This window comes from Sinocyclocheilus anshuiensis, unplaced genomic scaffold (genome assembly GCF_001515605.1).
Source record: "Sinocyclocheilus anshuiensis isolate Anshui unplaced genomic scaffold, SAMN03320099.WGS_v1.1 scaffold2350, whole genome shotgun sequence".
Lineage (NCBI taxonomy): Eukaryota > Metazoa > Chordata > Actinopteri > Cypriniformes > Cyprinidae > Sinocyclocheilus > Sinocyclocheilus anshuiensis.
In genome coordinates, this window is record NW_015558761.1 from 38,934 (window position 1) to 59,744 (window position 20,811).

General features: G+C 37.9%; 2 protein-coding genes across 5 annotated transcripts in view; one reads left to right on the forward strand and one right to left on the reverse strand.

The window, feature by feature from the left end:
* Positions 1 to 3,175, forward strand: part of LOC107681486 (calcium-binding and coiled-coil domain-containing protein 1-like) — a 14,911-nt gene extending 11,736 nt beyond the window's left edge. For 2 of the 3 annotated variants that reach the window (XM_016477796.1, XM_016477795.1), the window contains exons 13-14: positions 2,599 to 2,684; positions 2,879 to 3,175. In XM_016477796.1, the coding sequence (XP_016333282.1) occupies positions 2,599 to 2,684; positions 2,879 to 2,906 (114 nt within the window). In that variant the 3' untranslated portion in view covers positions 2,907 to 3,175. The remainder of the gene's footprint in view (positions 1 to 2,598; positions 2,685 to 2,878) is intronic. The other variant, XM_016477797.1, reaches the window with a different exon arrangement.
* A 5,896-nt stretch (positions 3,176 to 9,071) lies between these two features.
* Positions 9,072 to 20,811, reverse strand: part of LOC107681487 (retinoic acid receptor gamma-like) — a 46,133-nt gene continuing 34,393 nt past the window's right edge. Inside the window, exons 3-9 of one of the 2 annotated variants that reach the window (XM_016477798.1) lie at positions 16,415 to 16,563; positions 15,388 to 15,544; positions 14,948 to 15,111; positions 14,388 to 14,564; positions 13,518 to 13,722; positions 13,068 to 13,226; positions 9,072 to 11,330 (exon numbers count right to left, since the gene is read on the reverse strand). In XM_016477798.1, the coding sequence (XP_016333284.1) occupies positions 11,005 to 11,330; positions 13,068 to 13,226; positions 13,518 to 13,722; positions 14,388 to 14,564; positions 14,948 to 15,111; positions 15,388 to 15,544; positions 16,415 to 16,563 (1,337 nt within the window). In that variant the 3' untranslated portion in view covers positions 9,072 to 11,004. The remainder of the gene's footprint in view (positions 11,331 to 13,067; positions 13,227 to 13,517; positions 13,723 to 14,387; positions 14,565 to 14,947; positions 15,112 to 15,387; positions 15,545 to 16,414; positions 16,564 to 20,811) is intronic. The other variant, XM_016477799.1, reaches the window with a different exon arrangement.

Genomic DNA, 20,811 nt, shown 5'->3' on the forward strand with positions numbered 1-20,811 from the left:
CGCCAGTACAGGAAGGGCAGCAGAGTGTGGCAGGACCTCTAAGATGGCGGGGCTTGAGAGCGCTGACGTCACCGGAATGCCTGCAGCTCTCGCCGACATCATTGGTAAGTCCATCACGTTAGCTATCAGTCTTTTCAGTCTTGGCCCAAGCTCCGCGTCCGACTCCGGCGTGGCGGCCATCTTGGCCAGGGACTCAGGCGTGGCCTCTCCTGTTCACAAGTCTGCTCCTGAGGCCTCTCCTGTCCACGAGTCTGCTCCTGAGGCCTCTCCTGTTCCCCCTGGCATGATGTGAGCAGGTCCTGGAGTAGCAGGCATGACGTGAGCAGGCTGTGGCTTGGCAGATATGATGTGAGCAGACTTTGGTGTAGCAGACTTATAATAAAATAATAATAATAATAATAATTCATTACATTTATATAGCGCTTTTCTAGGCAACAACCAATCAGAACATGACACAATGAACAGAGGAACCAATGGCATGAATACATGAGGGCAGGGGAGGCATGACACAAAGAGCAGGAATCAAACTACAAAATAAAAGACATGGAAAACATGAACATGACAAAACCCAAACACCACATTACACTAGTTTAATTCAAATAAGTTTTTTGATTGCAGACCAACCTTTGCAAAGTATCACAACAATGAAATTTGCTTAAAAATCATCAAAAACTTAAAAAATAAAAAAAAAACATTTAAAAGGGATTTTGCATTGTGTGGCCACAAAGTAAGGATGTTGTGTTTTATTTGCAAAATGAGCCAAGGCCTCAAATTGCCATCCCAACAAGTTAGTATGATGTGGTACCAAAACAAAGTGAACCAAATCTATCCATTTCAAACAACTGCAAATCTATTACAAATATTTTGCAATATTTATTTATTTGATTTCTTTGCAATAACTTTTAATAACTACAATTTGTCACAGTTTCAAAATATTCAATGGCACCAAAAAGTATTTGGATACTTCTGGACACCTACATCACACATTTGAATTTGTCTGAATTTCAATGCATTTAGAGACAAAATCAAATGACGCTGGAGCTGTTGAATGAGATTCATTCTTCAGAGCTGTAACGGGGCGACTGAGACGAGAGACGTGCGGATGCATACGCATAGCTTTATTCAGAGACATGGTCAAAACACAGGCAAGGTCGAACACCAGCAAACCGGTATGGTACAGACGAGACACAAGAGTGATCCTTAAACAGGCGTGGGTTGATCGACTGCGAACTTAATCCTGAGGGCGATGCGAACGGGGAATCCAGAAACAAAAGATAGTCCAGGCGAGGTGCAAACACAATCCGAAACAGCAGGCAAAGGGTTAATCCAAGACAGGCTATAAGCTACAGGGCAGGCAGAGATCAGACAGGTCGAGGTAAACCGGGCTAGAATCAAGAATCAAGGTAAAACAGGTAATAAACAGGACAGACTAGACTTGAACTCAGGAAACACGGAATGGCTCCGTAAAGTTGCTATCACTAGGAGAGTGATAAACGCAGACAATACTCGGCACTCCGAAAGAGGAAGTCCAAGGCTTATAAAGCGTGTCTCATTGGATGCAGCTGTGTGTGTGTAATCAGTGCAATGGATGATGGGAACTGTAGTCCAGAGTGACATGTAACAGTCTGTGTAGTGTGAGAGTCAATGTAATGGAAGAGCGATCTCTGGTGGCGAGCGGATGGAAGTCCATGGACAGGATTCGTGACAAGAGCCACTTTTTAAACACTTGGTTACTTTTCGTGGATGTATAGTCAGTTTCCATCAAGTTCACATTGGTATTCGTGCAGGATAACCACTGTTCATCTTTTATTAGCATAAGAACATCTGACAACCAGGAAGCGTATATTTTGAATAATATATCTTTTCATTCTTCTAAAGGTTGTCAACTGCCAGTCATTAGAGTATCAACAGACTGTCTACTTAATATCTGCTAACATTTTATTTTATTTAGTGGTCCCCCAAAAGGCATTCTATGAGTAACTTCACCCGCACATGCACATTCTACTAACCCTAACCATAATCGTAACTAATATTCTAAAGGGAGTTTGTTGAGATGTACAAGTTGCAAAGTTACTTATAGCTAGAAAAATGTCTAAAGTGGACTGTCGAAATAAAGTGTTTGAAAGTTAAAACAAATGCTATTTGGTTTAATATTTTCACATATAATTAAATGACATGTATATTTTTATTTGTGGCTCAAGTGTCCAAATACTTTTTGGGGGGAAACTACATGTTCCACAGTTACTACTGTATGCACATTCAAATAAAAACTTTCCCTGATAGCATACATACATCACGGAGACATCTACTTGACGTCTGCATTTACATCTGGAAGACGTATTTTTTTAGAGTGTTTGCTTATCTGCAATACGTCAATAGGACGTTTCCTTTTAGATGTCAAATAGATGTCTATTAGATGTCTTTAAGATGTTTATGATTTAGAATGTATGTAAAACTGACATCTTACAGACGTCTTTCAGATGTTTGTAAACAGCAGATGCTTTCCAGATCAAGCGATCTTTAACAGACGTCTTGCAGACGTATGTGTGCTATCTGGGTTGTATATAACTTTCTTTGTATCCAACCCCTTACAAAAAGCAAGAGGACCTAGAAGTGGAGCCTTATTCCAGTGTCATTGCTGACAAACCTTTACTGCTTTCTGAACACAAGAACAGTGTATCCAGGTGATTATGGATGCACAGATTCAGGAGCTTACCTGTGAAATAAATCAAGCCTGCTAACGTCTGTGTATTTCAGGAACACAGATTTGTTCCCTTTTCAACCATAATAAAATCATTTGGAAATGTTACAGCTTGCAGTGTGTTTCACACAGCTCCACCCAAATCTGAGATAACAGTGCTCTCTGTCTCCCCAACAGTGGTCATGCTGACGCCCCCATGTGGTGACCCAGATGTGGAATAGAAATGAACATGTGTGCAGCTTGTTTACATCAGAGCATGGTCATGTGCTCCTGATCAGTGTGCAATATTAAAACAGTTTTCCAAGCTGGCTTATTTTGTAGCCAGTGTGTAATCTAATATATACTAAAAGTGTAGGTGTGGGTGTTCCAGTAGTGTGAATTTGTTTGTTTGTGCCAGTATGAATTTCCTTTAAGAGTAAGGTGATATACAGGAAATTAAGGTATGTTTTCTAGATATGAATAAATACATAAAGGCAGTGGATTGGGTTACACTTTATTTTAAGGTGTCCTTGTTACAGTGTAATTACACATTTAAGTACTGAGTAATATTAATTAACTACATGTACTTACTATATGGTTAGGGTTAGTATTAGGGTTTGGTTTAAGGGTTACTTGCGTGTAATTATGCATAATTTATTGTTATTATAATAGTAAGTACATGTAACGTGTAACAAGGACACCTTAAAATAGAGTGTTACCGCGGATTGTTATATTTTAGATGTAGCATGAATAAGTCAGATGAGCTGCTATTTTAACCAATGAGATAATTTCATTATGAAATTAAATAACATTAAAGAATGTTATTTTTTAGATAGGTGTGCTGGTTATGGTTGCCTGTTCTATATCACTTAACAATGACGTAAGTGCATTCAGGTGCTAAGTTTCCCTTATACTGTAGTTTTTTTTTTTATGTTTTGTTTCACAAGTAAATGCCTATCACAATTTTATCACTCTTTGTTCTGTTCTTAGTTTGTGATGCTGCTATGCTATCCATTCTTGATCTAAAGTATATGTGGTCCTCAAGACTAGTCAGTTTGACATTAAATTCTTAAAATAGTACCTTGTTTTACTGCCTTCTCTAAACTTTGAACAAATAAATAAATGCAGAGTGATCAAGCATCGGTACTTTCCCAGATGAGCATGTTTATGCCAGTCTTATTCTTTTATCAGGTTTTCAGGGATCTGCTACCAGATAAATTTTCAGGGATCTGCTGGTTAAACATTCCAGCATTAAAATAAGAAAGAAAATTAAAACCCCCAAAATTAACATTTGCTGAAAATATACTTACCCTCCGGCCATCCAATTTGTAAATTGTTTCTTCGTCTGAATAGATTTGGAGAAATGTAGCATTACATCTCTTGCTCTCCAATGGATCCTCTGCAGTGAATGGGTGCCGTCAGAATGAGAGTCCAGACAAATTATGGAGAGTCCATAATCCATAATAAAGCTTCCTCCAGTGAAATCCATTGGTGAGACAGTGATGTAATGCTACATTTCTCTAAATCTGTTCAGATGAAGAAACATAATCATCTACATCTTGGATGGCCTGAGGGTGAGTACATTTTCAGCAAATTATCATTTTTGGGTGAATTATAACTTTAAAAAAGTGAAAGATGTACAGCTTGTAAAGCTCAAGCACAAAATTAAAATAGCCATGGTTCAAGAAAACCACCTTTGTCTTCAGCATATTAACATGTCCTCACTGTTTTTTTACATTACTATATTACAGTAGCCTTATTTCATATCAGACATGAAGACAGAAGCACATAAAAGTCAAGTCAAGTCACCTTTATTTATATAGCGCTTTTAACAATACAGATTGTGTCAAAGCAACTGAACAGCATTAATTAGGAAAATAGTGTGTCAATAATGCAAAATGACAATAGTAAACACTCATTTTTCAGTTAAAGACAGTTCATCATTGAATTCAGTGATGTCATCATCCAGCTCAGTTCAGTTTAATTCTGACAGTGTAACATTAAGCATTAGTATTTTGAACGAGTTAAACCTATATCCTGTCTTTTGAGTAACACTGAGAATATCACTATATATTGTTGCAACACCGCCACCACGACCAGTCTGACGGGGCTCATGCTTATAACAGTAGCTTGGTGGAGTAGACTCATTTAGACCAATATAATCATTAGGTTTTAGCCAGGTTTCAGTCAAGCAGAGTACATCAAAACTATTATCTATGATCATTTCATTTACAATAACTGCTTTGGGTGAGAGTGATCTAATATTTAGGAGCCCAAACTTTAAAAATTGTTTTTGTTCATTTATTTTACATTTTTCTGGTTTAATCATAAAACAAGGGAATAAAATATACCAGAACCCTACTAACATGCCCGCTGCTGGCAAGTTACTATGGAAACAGCCCTTGCGGTGGTCAGATAAATGAGGCCATTAAAGGCTATAGCTTGTTAAAAAAAAAAAAATCTAATCTAATAATAATAATAATGTGAAGCATATTATCGATCTTGTTCAAAGAACTTTAATTATAGCAGTCATTTATTTAGTCTTATTCTTTTTGCCTGTATTTTTGTTCTTCATTCATTATAAAGAATGACCCTCCTAACCAAAAGCATTTCTGGTGTGGTGCCAAGGAGTCTAAAACAATTGATGCATATCTTCTGTATTAAGTCTGGTTATTTTCAACGGAAGCATTCAATGAGAGATGCATACTAACTGCCTACTGTATGCATTTTGCTCTCACTGTATCATATTGTCCCATTAATAAATTGTGGAACCTGCAACTCACAATTACGTTATATTATAAAATAGTATATCATGGAAATATCATTTCCTATAGTAAAAATAACATTTTAGTAATGAGATCCAGAAGCCTTAAATACCTTTAGCATGAAGGTGGATCATATCAATATTGAGTTGTCTTGTAGTAATTTGTGCTTAATTTTCTCACAGTTTTCATACACTGCACTGCATTGGAAGTTTCGTTGGTCACTAAGACTAAATGTGGAAAGCAATCAAGCATATCCATCTGGTTTTATCCAACACACATTTAGCAACTTGTTATTGAGCAGAATTGCTCTTATTGTTGAAAAGCTAGGCATTTTATTTTAGAAGTACAACTCCCAGGGGCCAATTTGCAATTTGGTACCTTGCTAAAGGCCAGGGGCCTCATTTATAAAATGTTGCGCAGAAACCATCCTAAAATTGATCTTACGATCATTTTTCAAATATGCGTACGTACAGAAATGCACTGAAATTTTTTCTAGTTCGAGTACAGCAGGTTTTTGAAAATGTAAGCTGTTTTTGCAGCTCGCTGTTCTAAATTAAAGAATTTGGATGATGACTGGTGATCTTTTATATGTTAATAACATTAATTAGGAGTCGATTATAAGGCAGATAGCTGAAACCATTCAGTTGTGCAGCGTGCCCAAGTTCAAGATAATTTGCAATTCATAGATTTTACATCTTAAAGAGACGCGTACGTGTGTTTTCTGTGCATACATTCATTCTATGAATCACACGTATGCATATTTGAGAGATGTTTGTAAGATCAAATTTAAGATGGTTCTGTGCAACATTTTATAAATGAGGCCCACGAGATGAAACACTAAGGTCACTTGCCATTAAAGGGGTCATAGGATGCCCATTTTCCACAAGTTGATATGATTCTTTAGGGTCTTAATGAAAAGTCTGTAACATAGTTTGGTTAAAATTTCTCAATGGTAGTGTAAAAAACACATTTTTTTTACCCTGTCAAGCCATTTTTGTAGCATTTTCCTTTAAATGTTAATGAGCTCTGCTGACCCCGCCCCTCTCTTCCGAGCTGCTCTCAGAGAGACTGTTTACTTTAGCCGCATTCATCGTGAAATTTGCTAATTAGCACATTATTAGGAAAGGCGATTTGCAAAGATTCATTACAAAACATTATACTCACTTCTTCTATAGATGAGGCTGGATCACGAATGATTCACGCGAACATAGAAGCATTTATGTAGATTGGGGGCACATTCCCTTCAAAAACAAATGTAATCCACTGCGAGTTCAGCGGCTCAGATATCGGGAGTAAATGAGGACTGCTGTTCATTATTACATCCAACAACAAAACACCTCAACCACTCAGGAGTCATTCTTGTCTACAACTGCTCCGGTGGTGAAACAATGGCGGACTGATGACAGCTCAATCAGGGCGGAGCTAAGGTAAGACACCATAAGTCTGTGCTGAAACGCTACTGTCAATCAAACTATCGTGGGAGGGGCCTGCCTGTGTGACGTCACACAGACAGGCATCTGAGATCGACTCGATTTGAGAAAGGGGAAAACATTTAACCAGATAAAAAAAAAACACTGGGTGGATTTGTATCATTATAGGGTGGTTGTGTACACACACTGCCAACACACATTTCAGTTCAAACAACTTGTAAAAGTGCATGTAGCATCCTATGACCCCTTTAAGAGGCAGTTTAGATGATGAAGGACGTTCATTCTAAACAGTTCCTCTATGACTAGGATTTAGTTCCCTTTATTATAAGTATTTACTACTCTATGGCTCTGTTTTAGTAAAATAACAAAACAATGTGTTGGATATTTTGGATTATTTGAATTGTTTTCATTTTTAGATTTTCTACTTTAGATTATGATTTTGATTTTGATTTCTACTTTTTAATGGTTATTTGATGGTGTGGCAAATATGTTAAAACAGTCTGCAATGGCTCAGCATAAGATAATACAGCAGGATGAAACAAAATCTGGCTCTATGAAACACTCGCAGTGAAGATAAATACTGTATAAGAAAACACAAAAAGTTACCTCTTCCAGTTCAGCAGGAAAGTATGACTGTACAGAATTTGATGAGAAATGTCTTTATAAAATCAAAGCATTTGGAAAACAAAGTATTAAAAAAAAAAAAAGAATGTAGCCAGACATTATGTGGACATCATTTAAAGTCATTAATACTTAAGGACTTTAACTTGCATGTACAGTAAGATTATTGTAACAATTTCCAGAAGTTGTGCATTTGAAACATTTTTTGCAAGGCACATAACCGAGACAAATGCTAAAAACAAGAAATTAGCAAAATAAGAATGGGGAGATGAGGCATGGCAGGAAAAAAATACAAACAGACATTAAATGCTATTATATTTAAAACCTGTTGCTAAAACAATAAGAATAAAAAAACAGGTATCCTTTTTACAAGAAAGAACATAGTTTGTGAACGATAGTTAACGACTTTTAGTAATTAGAACACAGAAAATACAAACAAACAAAGATCAATACAAATAATTTTGTAAAATAAAAAATATGCATTAAAACACAAACTTGTCTGTGTATTCTTCTTAGCAGTTCTAACCCTTAAATGACCATGTTTCCTATGTTTTAAAACCCAGAAGAGATCAAGTCACAAATAAAATGACAAACTTAGCAACAAATAATGCAAATAAACAAACAGGTAATATACACATATTCCAAACCACCAGAAAAACATTCTTCATTAAGGAAAAATTTGACCACTACTGCACTAAATGGCAAAACACAAGCACAAAAGATAAACACTATTTAAGAAAGAAAAAATAAAATAAAAATCAAAGTCTCTAATTAAATCCAATATCTCATGTTTAATTTACAAAACAGACAATGAGTCTGGAGGGGAAAGAAAGTATGCCAAAAAACATTTGCTCTGATAATTCGCAAAAACATTAATATCCTGTGGCCTTCTTAAATTACACTTTGCCATGGACTGCTACATTAATAGATTTATCAAAGCTAAACTGACTTGGAAGGGTTAATGCGTTTCTAGGGACTTTTCTCATGTTTCCAGAGACATGGCTATGTTCTCTTGGTAATAACACACACCATATGTGGATGCATGTACATGCCAAAACAAAAACTGCAAATTTGTCTTTGGTCTGAGAATGGAAGTATAGACTCTGGAAGAGATCAACTAATTCTGTTGAGTACCACCATTTACTGCTGCCGGTGCAGGCCATATTTACCCTGTCACATATCCGGATCAGTGCATTTACATGAAGCTGCTAGACTTTATGATCACTGCAGATTTATCCAGCATACTCTGTGGTGATCATGCATTCATTCTGATGATCTCGTTTTGTTGTCTAAGAACATCTACATTTTGGCTGATTAGTACAATGGCGGTACAAACAGACAAACTCCTCCACACTGTGAGAGGATATCAATAAGAGATAGACAAGGAATTCTGGGAGCGGTCAAAGACCCAGTTCATAACATGCATCACTGACTACAGACAGAACAACAATGTAACAAGACGAGGATAAATAAGCAATAAATAAAAGAACATGTATAGCCTATGATGTGTTTGTTTATATTTGAAAATATTTTAAGAGAACATTTTAAAAAAAAAAAGTCTGAGATGTCCTCTTGATGTATTAAAATAAAATGGTTTGCAGTGACACAAAAGTAGAAAGATGAAAAGAGATATCTTTACAGTTTTAAGCAAATAGTATACAAGTATGCATGCATGCAGCTTACAACCTTAAACCATATGGCTCTATCCCAAATATCTTGCTGTGCTGCTTCTATATACGCAGCAATCAGAAGCTTCTGAGTTGTTTTGGTAACACTGTTCTGTCATGTGAGGAGGTATAACGTTGTCATCAGTGGCGTGCACAGACCTTAGCAGGGCGGAAGGACAAAAGGGATACTGAAAAAATGCTATAGAACTCACTATAGAACTAATTTTGTAGTGTGTATTGTGCTTTTTAATCAAAAACATCCTACCCTATGATAATTCTCACCTACAAATAACTGTTAACATAGTAATATCATGTTATTAATATCATGGTACTCTTTGAAGTTTTGAAGCACATTTGGATTAAAATGTAAATACCATGGTATATGAATGTGGTAATTGCATGGCACCATACAGGTTGTTGTACTGAATGATTACCATATTAATATGAAATATTCAAACACACTTCAAAGAATGCTGTTATAGAGTTTACAAAAAATGGCTTATTGGTTACAGTTAATGTTTGGTTGAATTAGACAACTCTTCTGTTTTTTATGATATGAATTGTACAAAGCGACCACTCTTATAAAGTCGGTAATTCTAACAGACTGATGTAATCGAAATTTGAGTTTTATTATTATTATATAGTTTGATGAACATCCATTAAAGCAATACACAGTCAATTTCCGAAGCCTCTCCGATCTGCTGGGTTTTAAAACTCTTTTATTATACAGCTCAATAATTTTAACATTTTTCTTTCACTACCTGCAAAGAAACGAATGTATTTTATAGTCAGTTATTACGAGACTGAAAGGAACAGTTTGTGCACACCACTGCTCATATTTGCTGAGATGCTCGGCTCATGTTTGACAACTCTTCTAAATCCCAGAGAAAAATGTTCCATTTTAGCTTTTAATGTTTCTTTTTGCTTAATGATATAGAATAGCTGAAGATAAAATATATGTATGCTGCACGCATGTTCTGAGACATGTAGATCACCTTTGGTCCTTGATTTGTCCTGAGTGAAAGGTTTGATTTGTAATAATGTGATGTATTTCAATCTTTAAATGTAATTTTATAATCTTCTAATGCCCAAAACCTAAAGTTGGTGTAAGTGTCAAATTTAGATGTAGAGTTGTATGGCTGTAGGGCTGTGAATTTGGAGTGTTTCGTAAAGAGGCATGTGATCAATAACACATAATAACACACTGAAAGAAGCACAGAGTTGCTGAGAATATTCAAAATAAAATAGAACTGAGACAATGCGACATCAAGAGTACAAAGTTACATTATGCAGTAAATGTATGTTTTTAGACCATTGTGTTGAATTGGTCATTTACTGTATGTGATTGTTTGCTGTTCTTTTTTTCTTTTCTCATTGATCAGTTCTGATTATGTATCCACATGCAGTCATTAAAAAATGTTTCCCTTACAGAACAAGGCTTTGGGATGCATTCTAAAATATTTGGCATCTCCAAATGAAGTACAAAATATGCATACAACAAGTAACTTCCAGATATGGCACTATGGCGTATCTTTCTCTGGTCTTGAATTCGTTTTAATTTCTCTCTTTTCAGTTAGAGAAGCACTGTCATAAGTAACAGTGTTGGCATGTTCTTAAGGGTTTCTCTTTTTATACGGTTCATTTTTACTGCTTTTGAAAAGTTGGGGGAAACTAGATGTGCAAAGTTGTGCATGTTTTTTGTCATATGAAGCTTATTTTTTGAGTCATTATGGGAAATTGCTTGACTGAATGATTTTGTTTGTATCAACCAATAAGGTGTCTGGAATACCAATGTTGTCCACTGTATGTATCAGACCCGCATACATACTGTCCTCCGGCGGTCACTGTGCTCTTCCTGTCGAACTCTTCCTAGCTCCGCCCATGTCCACTTGCAGGAGTCCCCATTCCTCATCCTCGCTGTCCCCTGCTCGGTCCCGTCCCTCCTCCACACACTCATCATCCTCGTCTTCTTCATCCTCCAGAGCAGATTCCTCATCCCTCTCACGTTTGATGGCCTGGATGGCGGGAGGCGGCAGGGGGGCAGAAGCACCGGTGTCTTTAGAGTCAGAGCTCTCCTCAAAGACCTCAGGGTTCTCCAGCATCTCTCTGATCAGAGGAGGCATGGGGCCTGGGATCTCCATCTTTAGAGTGATGGCTCGCTCTGCTCCTAAACAAACACACAAAGATGATCGTCTTCATGTTTTGTGTTTTTTTAGGTCCATATTTTACATATTTGTGACTCTGGAGCACAAAAGCAGTCATAAGGGTCAATCTCTCGAAATTGAGATGTATATATCATCTGAAAGCTGAATAAACAAGCTCTCTATTGATGTATGGTTTGTTAGGACAGGACAAGATTTGGCTGAGATACAACTATTTGAAAATCTGGAATCTGAGGGTGCAAAAAAAATCTAAATATTGAGAAAATCGCCTTTAAAGTTGTCCAAATTAAGTTCTTAGCAATGCATATTACTAATCAAAGATTTAAAAAAATTAGTTTTGATATATTTACAGTAGGAAATTTACAAAATATCTTCATGGAACATGATCTTTACATAATATCCTATTGATTTTTGACATAAAAGAAAAATCGATAATTCTGACCCATACAATGTTTTTTTGGCTATTGCTAAAACTATACCCCAGTGACATAAGACTGCTTTTGTGCTCCAGGGACACATTTATCATCAGTGTGTAGCAGAGGTACTCTCAGGTCTTAAGATCTGTACCCGACCCAAACTTCTTGGACTTCGTGGACCCGACATGCATAAATTAATAAACGAAATAATGGAAAGTTGGCAGATTTTAAAAGAAGTTGGGTCTTTTTGGGTCCATTCGGCAAAAGCACGCATTTAAAATAACCCAAGATCCAAGGCTACTAATGTCAGTCCTAACTCGTGCAGTTACTTTTAAAAGTAATGCATTACAATATTGCGTTACTCCATAAAAAAGTAACTAATCACGTTACTTAGTTACTTTTTATGGAAAGTAATGCGTTACGTTACTTTTGCGTTACTTTTTAAATCTGGACAAGGCTTGCTTGTTTGTTTTTAAAATAAAAAAGTTATATTTTTGGCAAATATAAAAGCCTTTTCACACCAAAAGTGAAGTGAATAAGCCTCAGGCTGAAGGGAAAGTAAAATTACGTCCGTACAGTAGAATGCAGAAGAAGAAATTTCAACACACTTCAGCAATAAAAAAAGACACAAATGTTTGCCTAGTGTGATTTTTTCTTATTAGTACGGTTGAACTGGATCATCGAAGGTCAGAAGCAAAGACATTGCTTTATAGAATGGGATTAAATACATAAAGGATATTTGTGTTGTTTAACATTTAATTATTGCAGGTTTGAGTTATATTCTGAGTTGCATTTTTTTATTTTATTTTGAGGAATACTGAATCTGTTTTTTTTATTTTGTGAGTGAGATGAATTAATGCATATTCATATTTATTTTAGAACTACAGTAGCATCTTCTGATTTCTCTCAACATGGGGACAGGAGAGCTGTCAATCAATAAATTAGAAAAAACTATTTTTTAAAAAGTAACTCAGATATTCTCTTGTAAATTAAAAAGTAATGCGTTACTTTACTAGTTACTTGAAAAAAGTAATCTGATTACGTAACTCGCGTTACTTGTAATGCGTTACCCCCAACACTGAACTCGTGTCTGTGGTATTCATCGAAGTTTTGCACCCAAACCTGCTTGAGTCTCTGGTCGGACCTCGGATTTTCAGATTTAAGTGGATTCGTGAAGACTTTTAGTGTGTAGTAGAGTTTGCATCGAGTAGAAGTCAGCAGCTATCAACTATAGGCGAGTGCGCTTTAAACATATCGTAATGTAAAGTTCCAAGACTTTATCACATTCTTCGTACTGAGTACCATACTGACATAAACAATGTGTACCTTTAGTGCTGATGCCTCGGAGGTCAGTGACCTTCATCAACATTCGTGGGAACATGTGAGGCTTGTTGGGGCGTCGCCGGCGAGCGTAGATCTTTAACGCCTCTAGCAGAGGTTCCTGTAGCTGGTCCACCCGATGAGGTTCCTCCAGGTCCATGCGGTCTACTCATTCATCCAGACACAGAAAGGCACGACATGTCAATCAGAGTTCAACGACAGCAGAAGGAATAAACCAAGCATAGAGTCAAAATGTTTAGCAAAGAAGCAGGACAACCAGAGCAACTACTGCTGAAGGTGCAAAGATTAAAACAGCACTCAGAGATAAGATTAGCACACCACAGAACTTACTCAGCTATTTATTGTTAACCCAAGTCATAGTTTCCACACGCAATTGAGTTTCTATCTGTAAGTAGTTGGAAAAGACGTTAATAACACACTGAGCGACAGCAGTACCTCCGCAGATGAGGCAGATGGCGCTAAGGAGCCCTGTCTCTGTGTCGTCCATCTCCAGGGGCAGGAGCTGCCCAGCGAAAGCAAACACCAGGTCTGTGAGTGGGCCGAAACCAGCGTTGTGCATCTGTGTTCTGTTGAGGGTCAGTCCATCCGAAAAGGTCATAGTGTCCTGTTCTGGAGTGTAGCGAGTGCAAATCCGCAACATCTGCAAAGTTGAATTTAACAATTAAGAAAAATAAAAAACTACAGTACATGAAAGGGCACAGTATCTAATTTTTTTTCTCAGAATCCCACACCATGTGCACTGAATTTTTAAAGGCCAATTCACACTGCACAAACAGACACAGAACAAAACCGACAGTCACCATATTACAGTATGCCACCCCTCAGATGACAAACAAACAAGCGCTGACCAATGCCAACACACACCGACAGGGCGTCTACACACTGATCCAACAAAACCAGATGAATGTATCTGTTGCAGTTTGTCTGCATCTCTCAATGCAGAATAAATCGGCCTTAAAGTGACAGTTCACCCAAAAAAAATACAAATAATTCTGTCATCATTTTCTCACCCTCCACTTGTTCCAAACCTTTGTAAGTTTCTTTCTTCTGCTGAACACACACCAAAAAGCTGTCTGGTTAACCTCATTCTGCAAAATATCTTCTTGAGATTGAGTAAATGATGGCGTTTTTTTTTTTTTTTGTGAACTATCCCTTTAAGATGTGGTATCTATTGTAGAATTTACTACTTAGAAGAACCATGCATTCTACCAACTTCCCTTGTGCTTCATCTAGTCTTTAAATGCAAGAATAAATCTTGTTTGCACTGCCCCTAAAACATAAACCTAACGTTTTTGTTGTATTTACCAGTATATCAAGGCAGGCAGATTTCAGCAAGGTGATCTGGTCTGCAATGGTGAGTGAAGTAAAACCTGGCACACGTTTGGCAAACTCCACAATCTTTATAATGCACTTTGTGGAGAGCTCACTGAACTTATCCCACAGTCCAAGATCCAGCTGAACCCTATGATCCGCACTGGAATTCTGAAGTAAAAGTCAAACAGGAAAAAACTTTGAATATACTTATCCATACATCTCCATACAATAGATAGATAGATAGATAGATAGATAGATAGATAGATAGATAGATATAAATTATCTTTATGGCATATGAAGTGTTACAAGTACAGAAAAAAATGTGTAGTTTCTCATTTAATATAAGGCAATCAATTGATTGATCACAGTAGCCTTATATTAAATGAGAAACTACACATTATATTTGATGGTTCAGTGCATGTGTAATGTGATTACATTGGTGCGGATCATTTGCATGATCTTGGCCCACACAGTCCTGCTCATGTTTATTTAGCTGACAGACAGAAGGATGTATGTGAATATGAATTAAAGTGTGAGAGCTCAGGACTCACAGTCGTGTATTTTCCGAGCTGACAGAGCGAAGGGAAGGTTTCCCTGTGTGCTTTGCTGACTTTATTAACCAGTTCTTCCAGTTCACCACTCAGCTCGTAGCTTTCTGGAAGAACCACCTCCTCTTTTATGTCCTTCTTTTTCTTATTCCTGTCATTCCGGACCGCTTAAAGATAAAGAACAACACAAAATGAAGCCAACCATGTAGCATACATGAATTCAAAAAAAAAAAAAAAGAAAGAAAGAAAGAAAAAAAACATGCTACTCATGAGTTAGACAATATAATTTATTTTGGGTTTTATTCATACCAGGTAGTTCAGAACAAGACTTTTTAAAGGCAATCATAGATGTGCTTTTTACAAACTCGTGCATTCACTCTAAACTACATCTTGCATGTCTTTATTGGTTGTGTGAACTGAGAACAATATAGATGGTGACGTACTGCTCTGATTTTTACCTTCCTTAGACATGCCAACCTCAAAGCACTTCTGCAGCCGGCAGTACTGACAGCGGTTCCGTGTCACCTTATTGATCTGGCAGTTTTTGTCTCTGTGGCAGGTGTACACCATGTTCTTCTGGATACTGCGACGGAAAAAACCCTGATACGAAGATAAGAGAGAGGAAGAAACACAAAAATATAGACAGAAAAAAGGTAAGTTTAAATTCATGATTCATGTTTGAACTTAAAGGCTTTGTGATTTCATGAAGTTTAGATGATGAAAATTACTCAAAATGTTGTGTAATAGAGAACAGATTTTATTAACTTCAACAGAGAAATCAGCAGAGGGCACTAAAGAGTATGTTTGAATGAAAACAAAAGTCTTGATCTTGGCAGTATCAATAGGTGGCAGCACTCAAATCATCACATATGCTTATTTTATGCATGTGATGTGTTATAATGTAATTACATGTAATAGAAGTGTCTTACTTGTATAAGTCTTCACATTAGGCTGTATTTTCCACAAATCTTTTTCCCACTACAAGGTTCAAACATGATTAACATTGGAAAATGCATTCTCAGGTTTTGTTTTGTGTATGTCATATATTTAAAGTGCATTCGAAATTTGTCTAAAAACAAATAACACTCTTCATAGAAAATGTTATATATACAGTGGGTACGGAAAGTATTCAGACCCCCTTAAATTTTTCACTCTTTGTTATATTAATTAAATGGTGACTAACAGAATGTTTTTAGTTTGATCTTAGGCATTAAGTAACATTTAGGCTTTGTCCAAATAAAATATGTGGATTAAGTATGGTATGGTCTTATTATAAAAAGTAATACATATTTATTTGTTTGTTTATGCCTGTCTGTCTGTCTTTGGGGAACATATTTTGTTTGATCAATTTTAAATCAAAGTGTAAGGTTTTTAAGGTTTGGACCAAACCATAAATATAATTTGAGAAATACTAATTAGTGTGGATTAACTAGTTGGTCAAAAGTATATATACTGTATAGATTTGCGTACCTTGCAGCCCTCACAAGAGCTGACTCCGTAATGGTAGCCCGAAGATTTGTCCTGGCACACAAAGCAAGGTTTATAGATACGAGGAGGAGGGGGTGGAGAAGGAGAACTGGGAACCATCTCCTCTGAGCTTGTGCTCTGGGTCTCCACCGCTGCAGAAATCAAGAAGAAAAAGAGCAGATAATTAGTGGTGATTACAAAGGTAAGAATCTGGTTATTTTTTCGAACGCTCTGTCCACACAGGCAAGTTCTGCACTGGAAAATATAACCACTCTTCAAAAATTGTAAAATCTATTCATACTGTTAATATGGTAAAAATCTATTTTCACAACAAAGCCACTTTCACTCCCTTTTCCTTCCCGGAGTAATTGTTTAGAGTAAGCCTGGGCAAAGTTGTGAGATTATTTAACAGCACTGCACCATCAAAAAAACATGACTTAATCGGAATGTGTTTCCATTTTAAATAATATTAGCACATTTAGAATGAAAAAGACAAAAACTGGATGGTTGATGACTGAAGTTGTCAAATGCATTAAGAGGCATCTGCCCAGGGGTCTGAGCTCGAAGATAAATATTAAGTGAGCGCACTGAGAGGCAGAGGTGTTGAAAGAGAAGAGAGATGGGAAAACTGAGCTCCGGGGCAGATGGATGAATTGATAATATACTTTGACTGACACCTCAGCATGTGTTCGACTTGCTGTCACGCACCCAAATGGTACCACAGTCAGATTCATAAACATCCCGGACACCAGCCATAGAGACGCAGACATATAATCTAACACGGTTTGCCCAATTTAAACACCACCGTGTGAATCCAGTGTAATATATTTAGCGTAAGTCCACACTGTCACTCAGTTCAACTTTCACCTCGAGACACCCTCTCCCCCCTCATGCTCTTGTTTCCTGGACCCTAAATTCCTCAGGCCTGGATGACTGGCTTTTTACTAGAGGTCCAGTCTCAAGATCGCCCGTAAAGCCCGTCTGTGGTCTGACCGAGGCCTGAGGCTTGCCTGACCAGCACTTTATTGGCAGTGAGTCACCTTGGCCAGCCATTCACACCAGCAGCAGCTGTCCCCTCAGTCTCCACTTGTAAAAAATGAGAGAAAAACAGCTAAAACTGGGTCTTCAGAACTCCAGATTTTACGGCCCACAGAGGCCTTCGCCCCCTCCTCCTACTGAATGGAGCGGATCCCCCAAATGTGCCTCTCATTCTTTCTTTCTTCTCCTCCCTCTGTCCTCCACTCTCCCTCTACGGGCACAGTTTAACAAGAGCAAAATGAGAGAAGGTATACATGAGAAATCTCATAAAGAAACAGGGGGAGCTGGGGCTGGGGGAGGCTGGGAGAGACAAATGTGTGAGAGAGGGTGAATTTCACTTTGACCTTGGCTTTGACAGCAGCTTTGGCTTCTCGAGACATGAACGTGAACCGAGAGTCACATAAATACTGCCAATGATCTAATCGCAACCTCAGCTGAGATAAAATAGGCAATAATGATGATGTGACATTTGGCAAACTATGAAAGGACATTTTGTTTCCAAACACCACAGAAATCTGTGGTAGAGACGTTCCAAAGTCACAACCCAATTTTTTTTTGCCAACAGCAGATATTCAAACTTCAAAATATACGTAACTTAGTCCGGGTAGATGTTGTATATAATTTGACTGGAATGAAAGCAAAGCTGTGAGTATAGTATATTCAACCCAATTCATGAAACAAAAGCAGAACATATTTCTGTGTCAATTGTTTATAAATCTAGTTTTGCTAAATTATGCATTCAGTTAATATATCTTCATAAATATACAAACACTGGTTAAAAACTAACTAAATTTAAAAAAAAAAACTAAATAAATCTTAAAGCATCAAATCAGCATATTAGAATGATTTCTCAAGGATCATGTGACAATTAAGACTGGCGTAATGATGCTGAAAATACAGATTTTCATCACAGGAATAAATTACATTTTAAAATATATTCAAATAGAAAACAGTCATTTAAAAACTGTAATAATATTTAACAATATCACTGTTTTTACTGTGTTTTTGATTAATGAATAAATGTAGCCTTGGCCAAAAATAAAATGTGTGTATCTATATATATATATATATATATATATATATTCCTTGTTCACAAACAGACAGAATAAAACAGAACACAGGGTCAAAAGATGCATTTTTGTTGAACTAATTTTAACTTTACACAGCATCTTAAAAAAAACAAAACAATAATCAGGGTACACAGGGCTGAAAAAGACATCTGTCTGGCGCATATGTATATAGATTCACAAAAAAAAAAGCATAGTCCCTGTAACATTATGTAGGTTAGGGTCAAGCACTGGTATTGTGTCTTTTTCTTTGGATTTTGTGCAGTTCTGTCGTGCATATCAACACGTCTTCTCTGGAATGCTTATAGACATAGTTCTTACACGTAATGCTCTGTGAAACACAAGGCCTAGGGTGATGGGCGAGTGAGTGAGTGAGAACGCAACCTGATCACTGTGTTTATGTAGTAACTTAGGCTGAATTGGCTTTATGTGTTTATGTGGCAGCAATGCTCGAGTGACACAGAGTGGTTCTGAAAACATCCAGCTCCCTCAGTGTTAGAGGAGTGGAAACCTGGCGCCACCAGAGAAATGACTGACAGACATAAAGGGGAAGAAAGATGCAATGCTATTCTGTTCCCATTTTCTTTGTTATATTTAACATGCTAGTTTTGACTTGTGGAGGATATGGTCAAATTTGAAATAAAGCAGGTGGAGCGTTCAGAAGAAACAGTTGAATGAAAGAAATTATTTTCTATATTGGCAAGTGACAGCATTAACAGATTTCAGAACAAACAAAAAATGCATAATTCCACTCTAATTTCTGCTCAGTCATTGTTTTATGAATGGGATTTAATTATATTTGTCACATTCAGACTTCCATTAAAGCACTGATTTACACAGAAAGAAAATGATTTAATTGCATGTTCTCAGCCCATATTTCTGCAGATTACATATGTTTGCACTGTTTAGACAATGAACACAGTGAAAGGTGATGCAGGTTTTATCAGTAAAGGAGCTCAGATTGTGCTGGGACTCGCTGACGGAAACACTGATTTAATCCCCGTCTTTCAGCAACCTCAGCTAAACTAACAGGTGACCACAGTCTCTCTGACATCATCAGAAAGAAGCAAGTTCTCACTTTATAGAGAAGCATCTTGCAAAGCAACATGTTGCCTGCTCAAGACTAGCATGTGCTTGATGGTATATTGTTATTTAATTAATTAGACAGATTCAGACATGACTATGTTTTAGTATATTTGTAAAAGTTTTCAACCAGTGATCTGTAACATTCTACATAAGCAGAAAGGTTTACAGTTTCAATACATAAAATGTAAAAAACTGTACATGGTTTAAGATTAGATTCAGGGTTAGTACCTTGTTACTGCATGTAATCAGTACAATAGTATGTACATGCAGAATAGGACTGTAAAATAAAGTGAAACCCATGTCATAATGAATGTACTTGTCACGGTCACTCGGGGAGGAAGGAACGAAGGAGCGAGGAGTAATACAAATCAAAAGGGTTTAATGAGGGTAACGCTCAGAACACAGGGAACACTGGAGACATTAAGCAGACAGAATGACATTTAACAGCAGATGGGAAACACAGGGTTTAAATGCACAGATACCAATGGGACACACCTGTGAGCAAATGAACTAATTAAACGCAGCTGGAAACGCATTCACACAATGAGGACAGGAACAAGAAAGACCAAATAAGGAAAACAGGAACATACACGTGAGAGATCACCCCCCTCCCGGACGGCACGTCCCGCGCCGTAACAGTACCATCGGCAAGGGGGAGCCTGGAGGCTCTCCTTGTCTCCGCCCTGTTCCAGTCCTGCACCAGCCTCCAGGGCGGATCAGGAAGCCATGGCGGAGCAGGGGACTCAGGGAGCCATGGCGGAGCAGACAGTTCAGGGAGCCATGGTGGAGCAGGGAGCTCAGGGAGCCATGGCTCTGGAGGAGCGGGCACTTGAGGGCGCTCTGCAGGGGATTCAGGGACTGGAGCCCTCCTTGGGCTAAGCACGGGGACAGGAGCCCTCACTGGGGCAAACTCGGGAACAGGAGCCCACCATGGGCTATACTCGGGAACTGGAGCTCTCTTTGGGCTATACTCGGGAACCGGAGCCCTCCACGGGCTTAACCGGGGATCCGGCGCACTCCCTGGGCTCAACCGGGGAACCGGAGCCCTCCCTGGGCTCAACCGGGGATCCGGAGCCCTCCCTGGGCTCAACCGGGGATCCGGAGCCCGTCCTGGGATCAACTGGGGATCAGGAGCCCTCCCGGGGCTTAACTGGGGATCAGGAGCCCTCCCGGGGCTTAACTGGGGATCAGGAGCCCATCCTGGGCTTA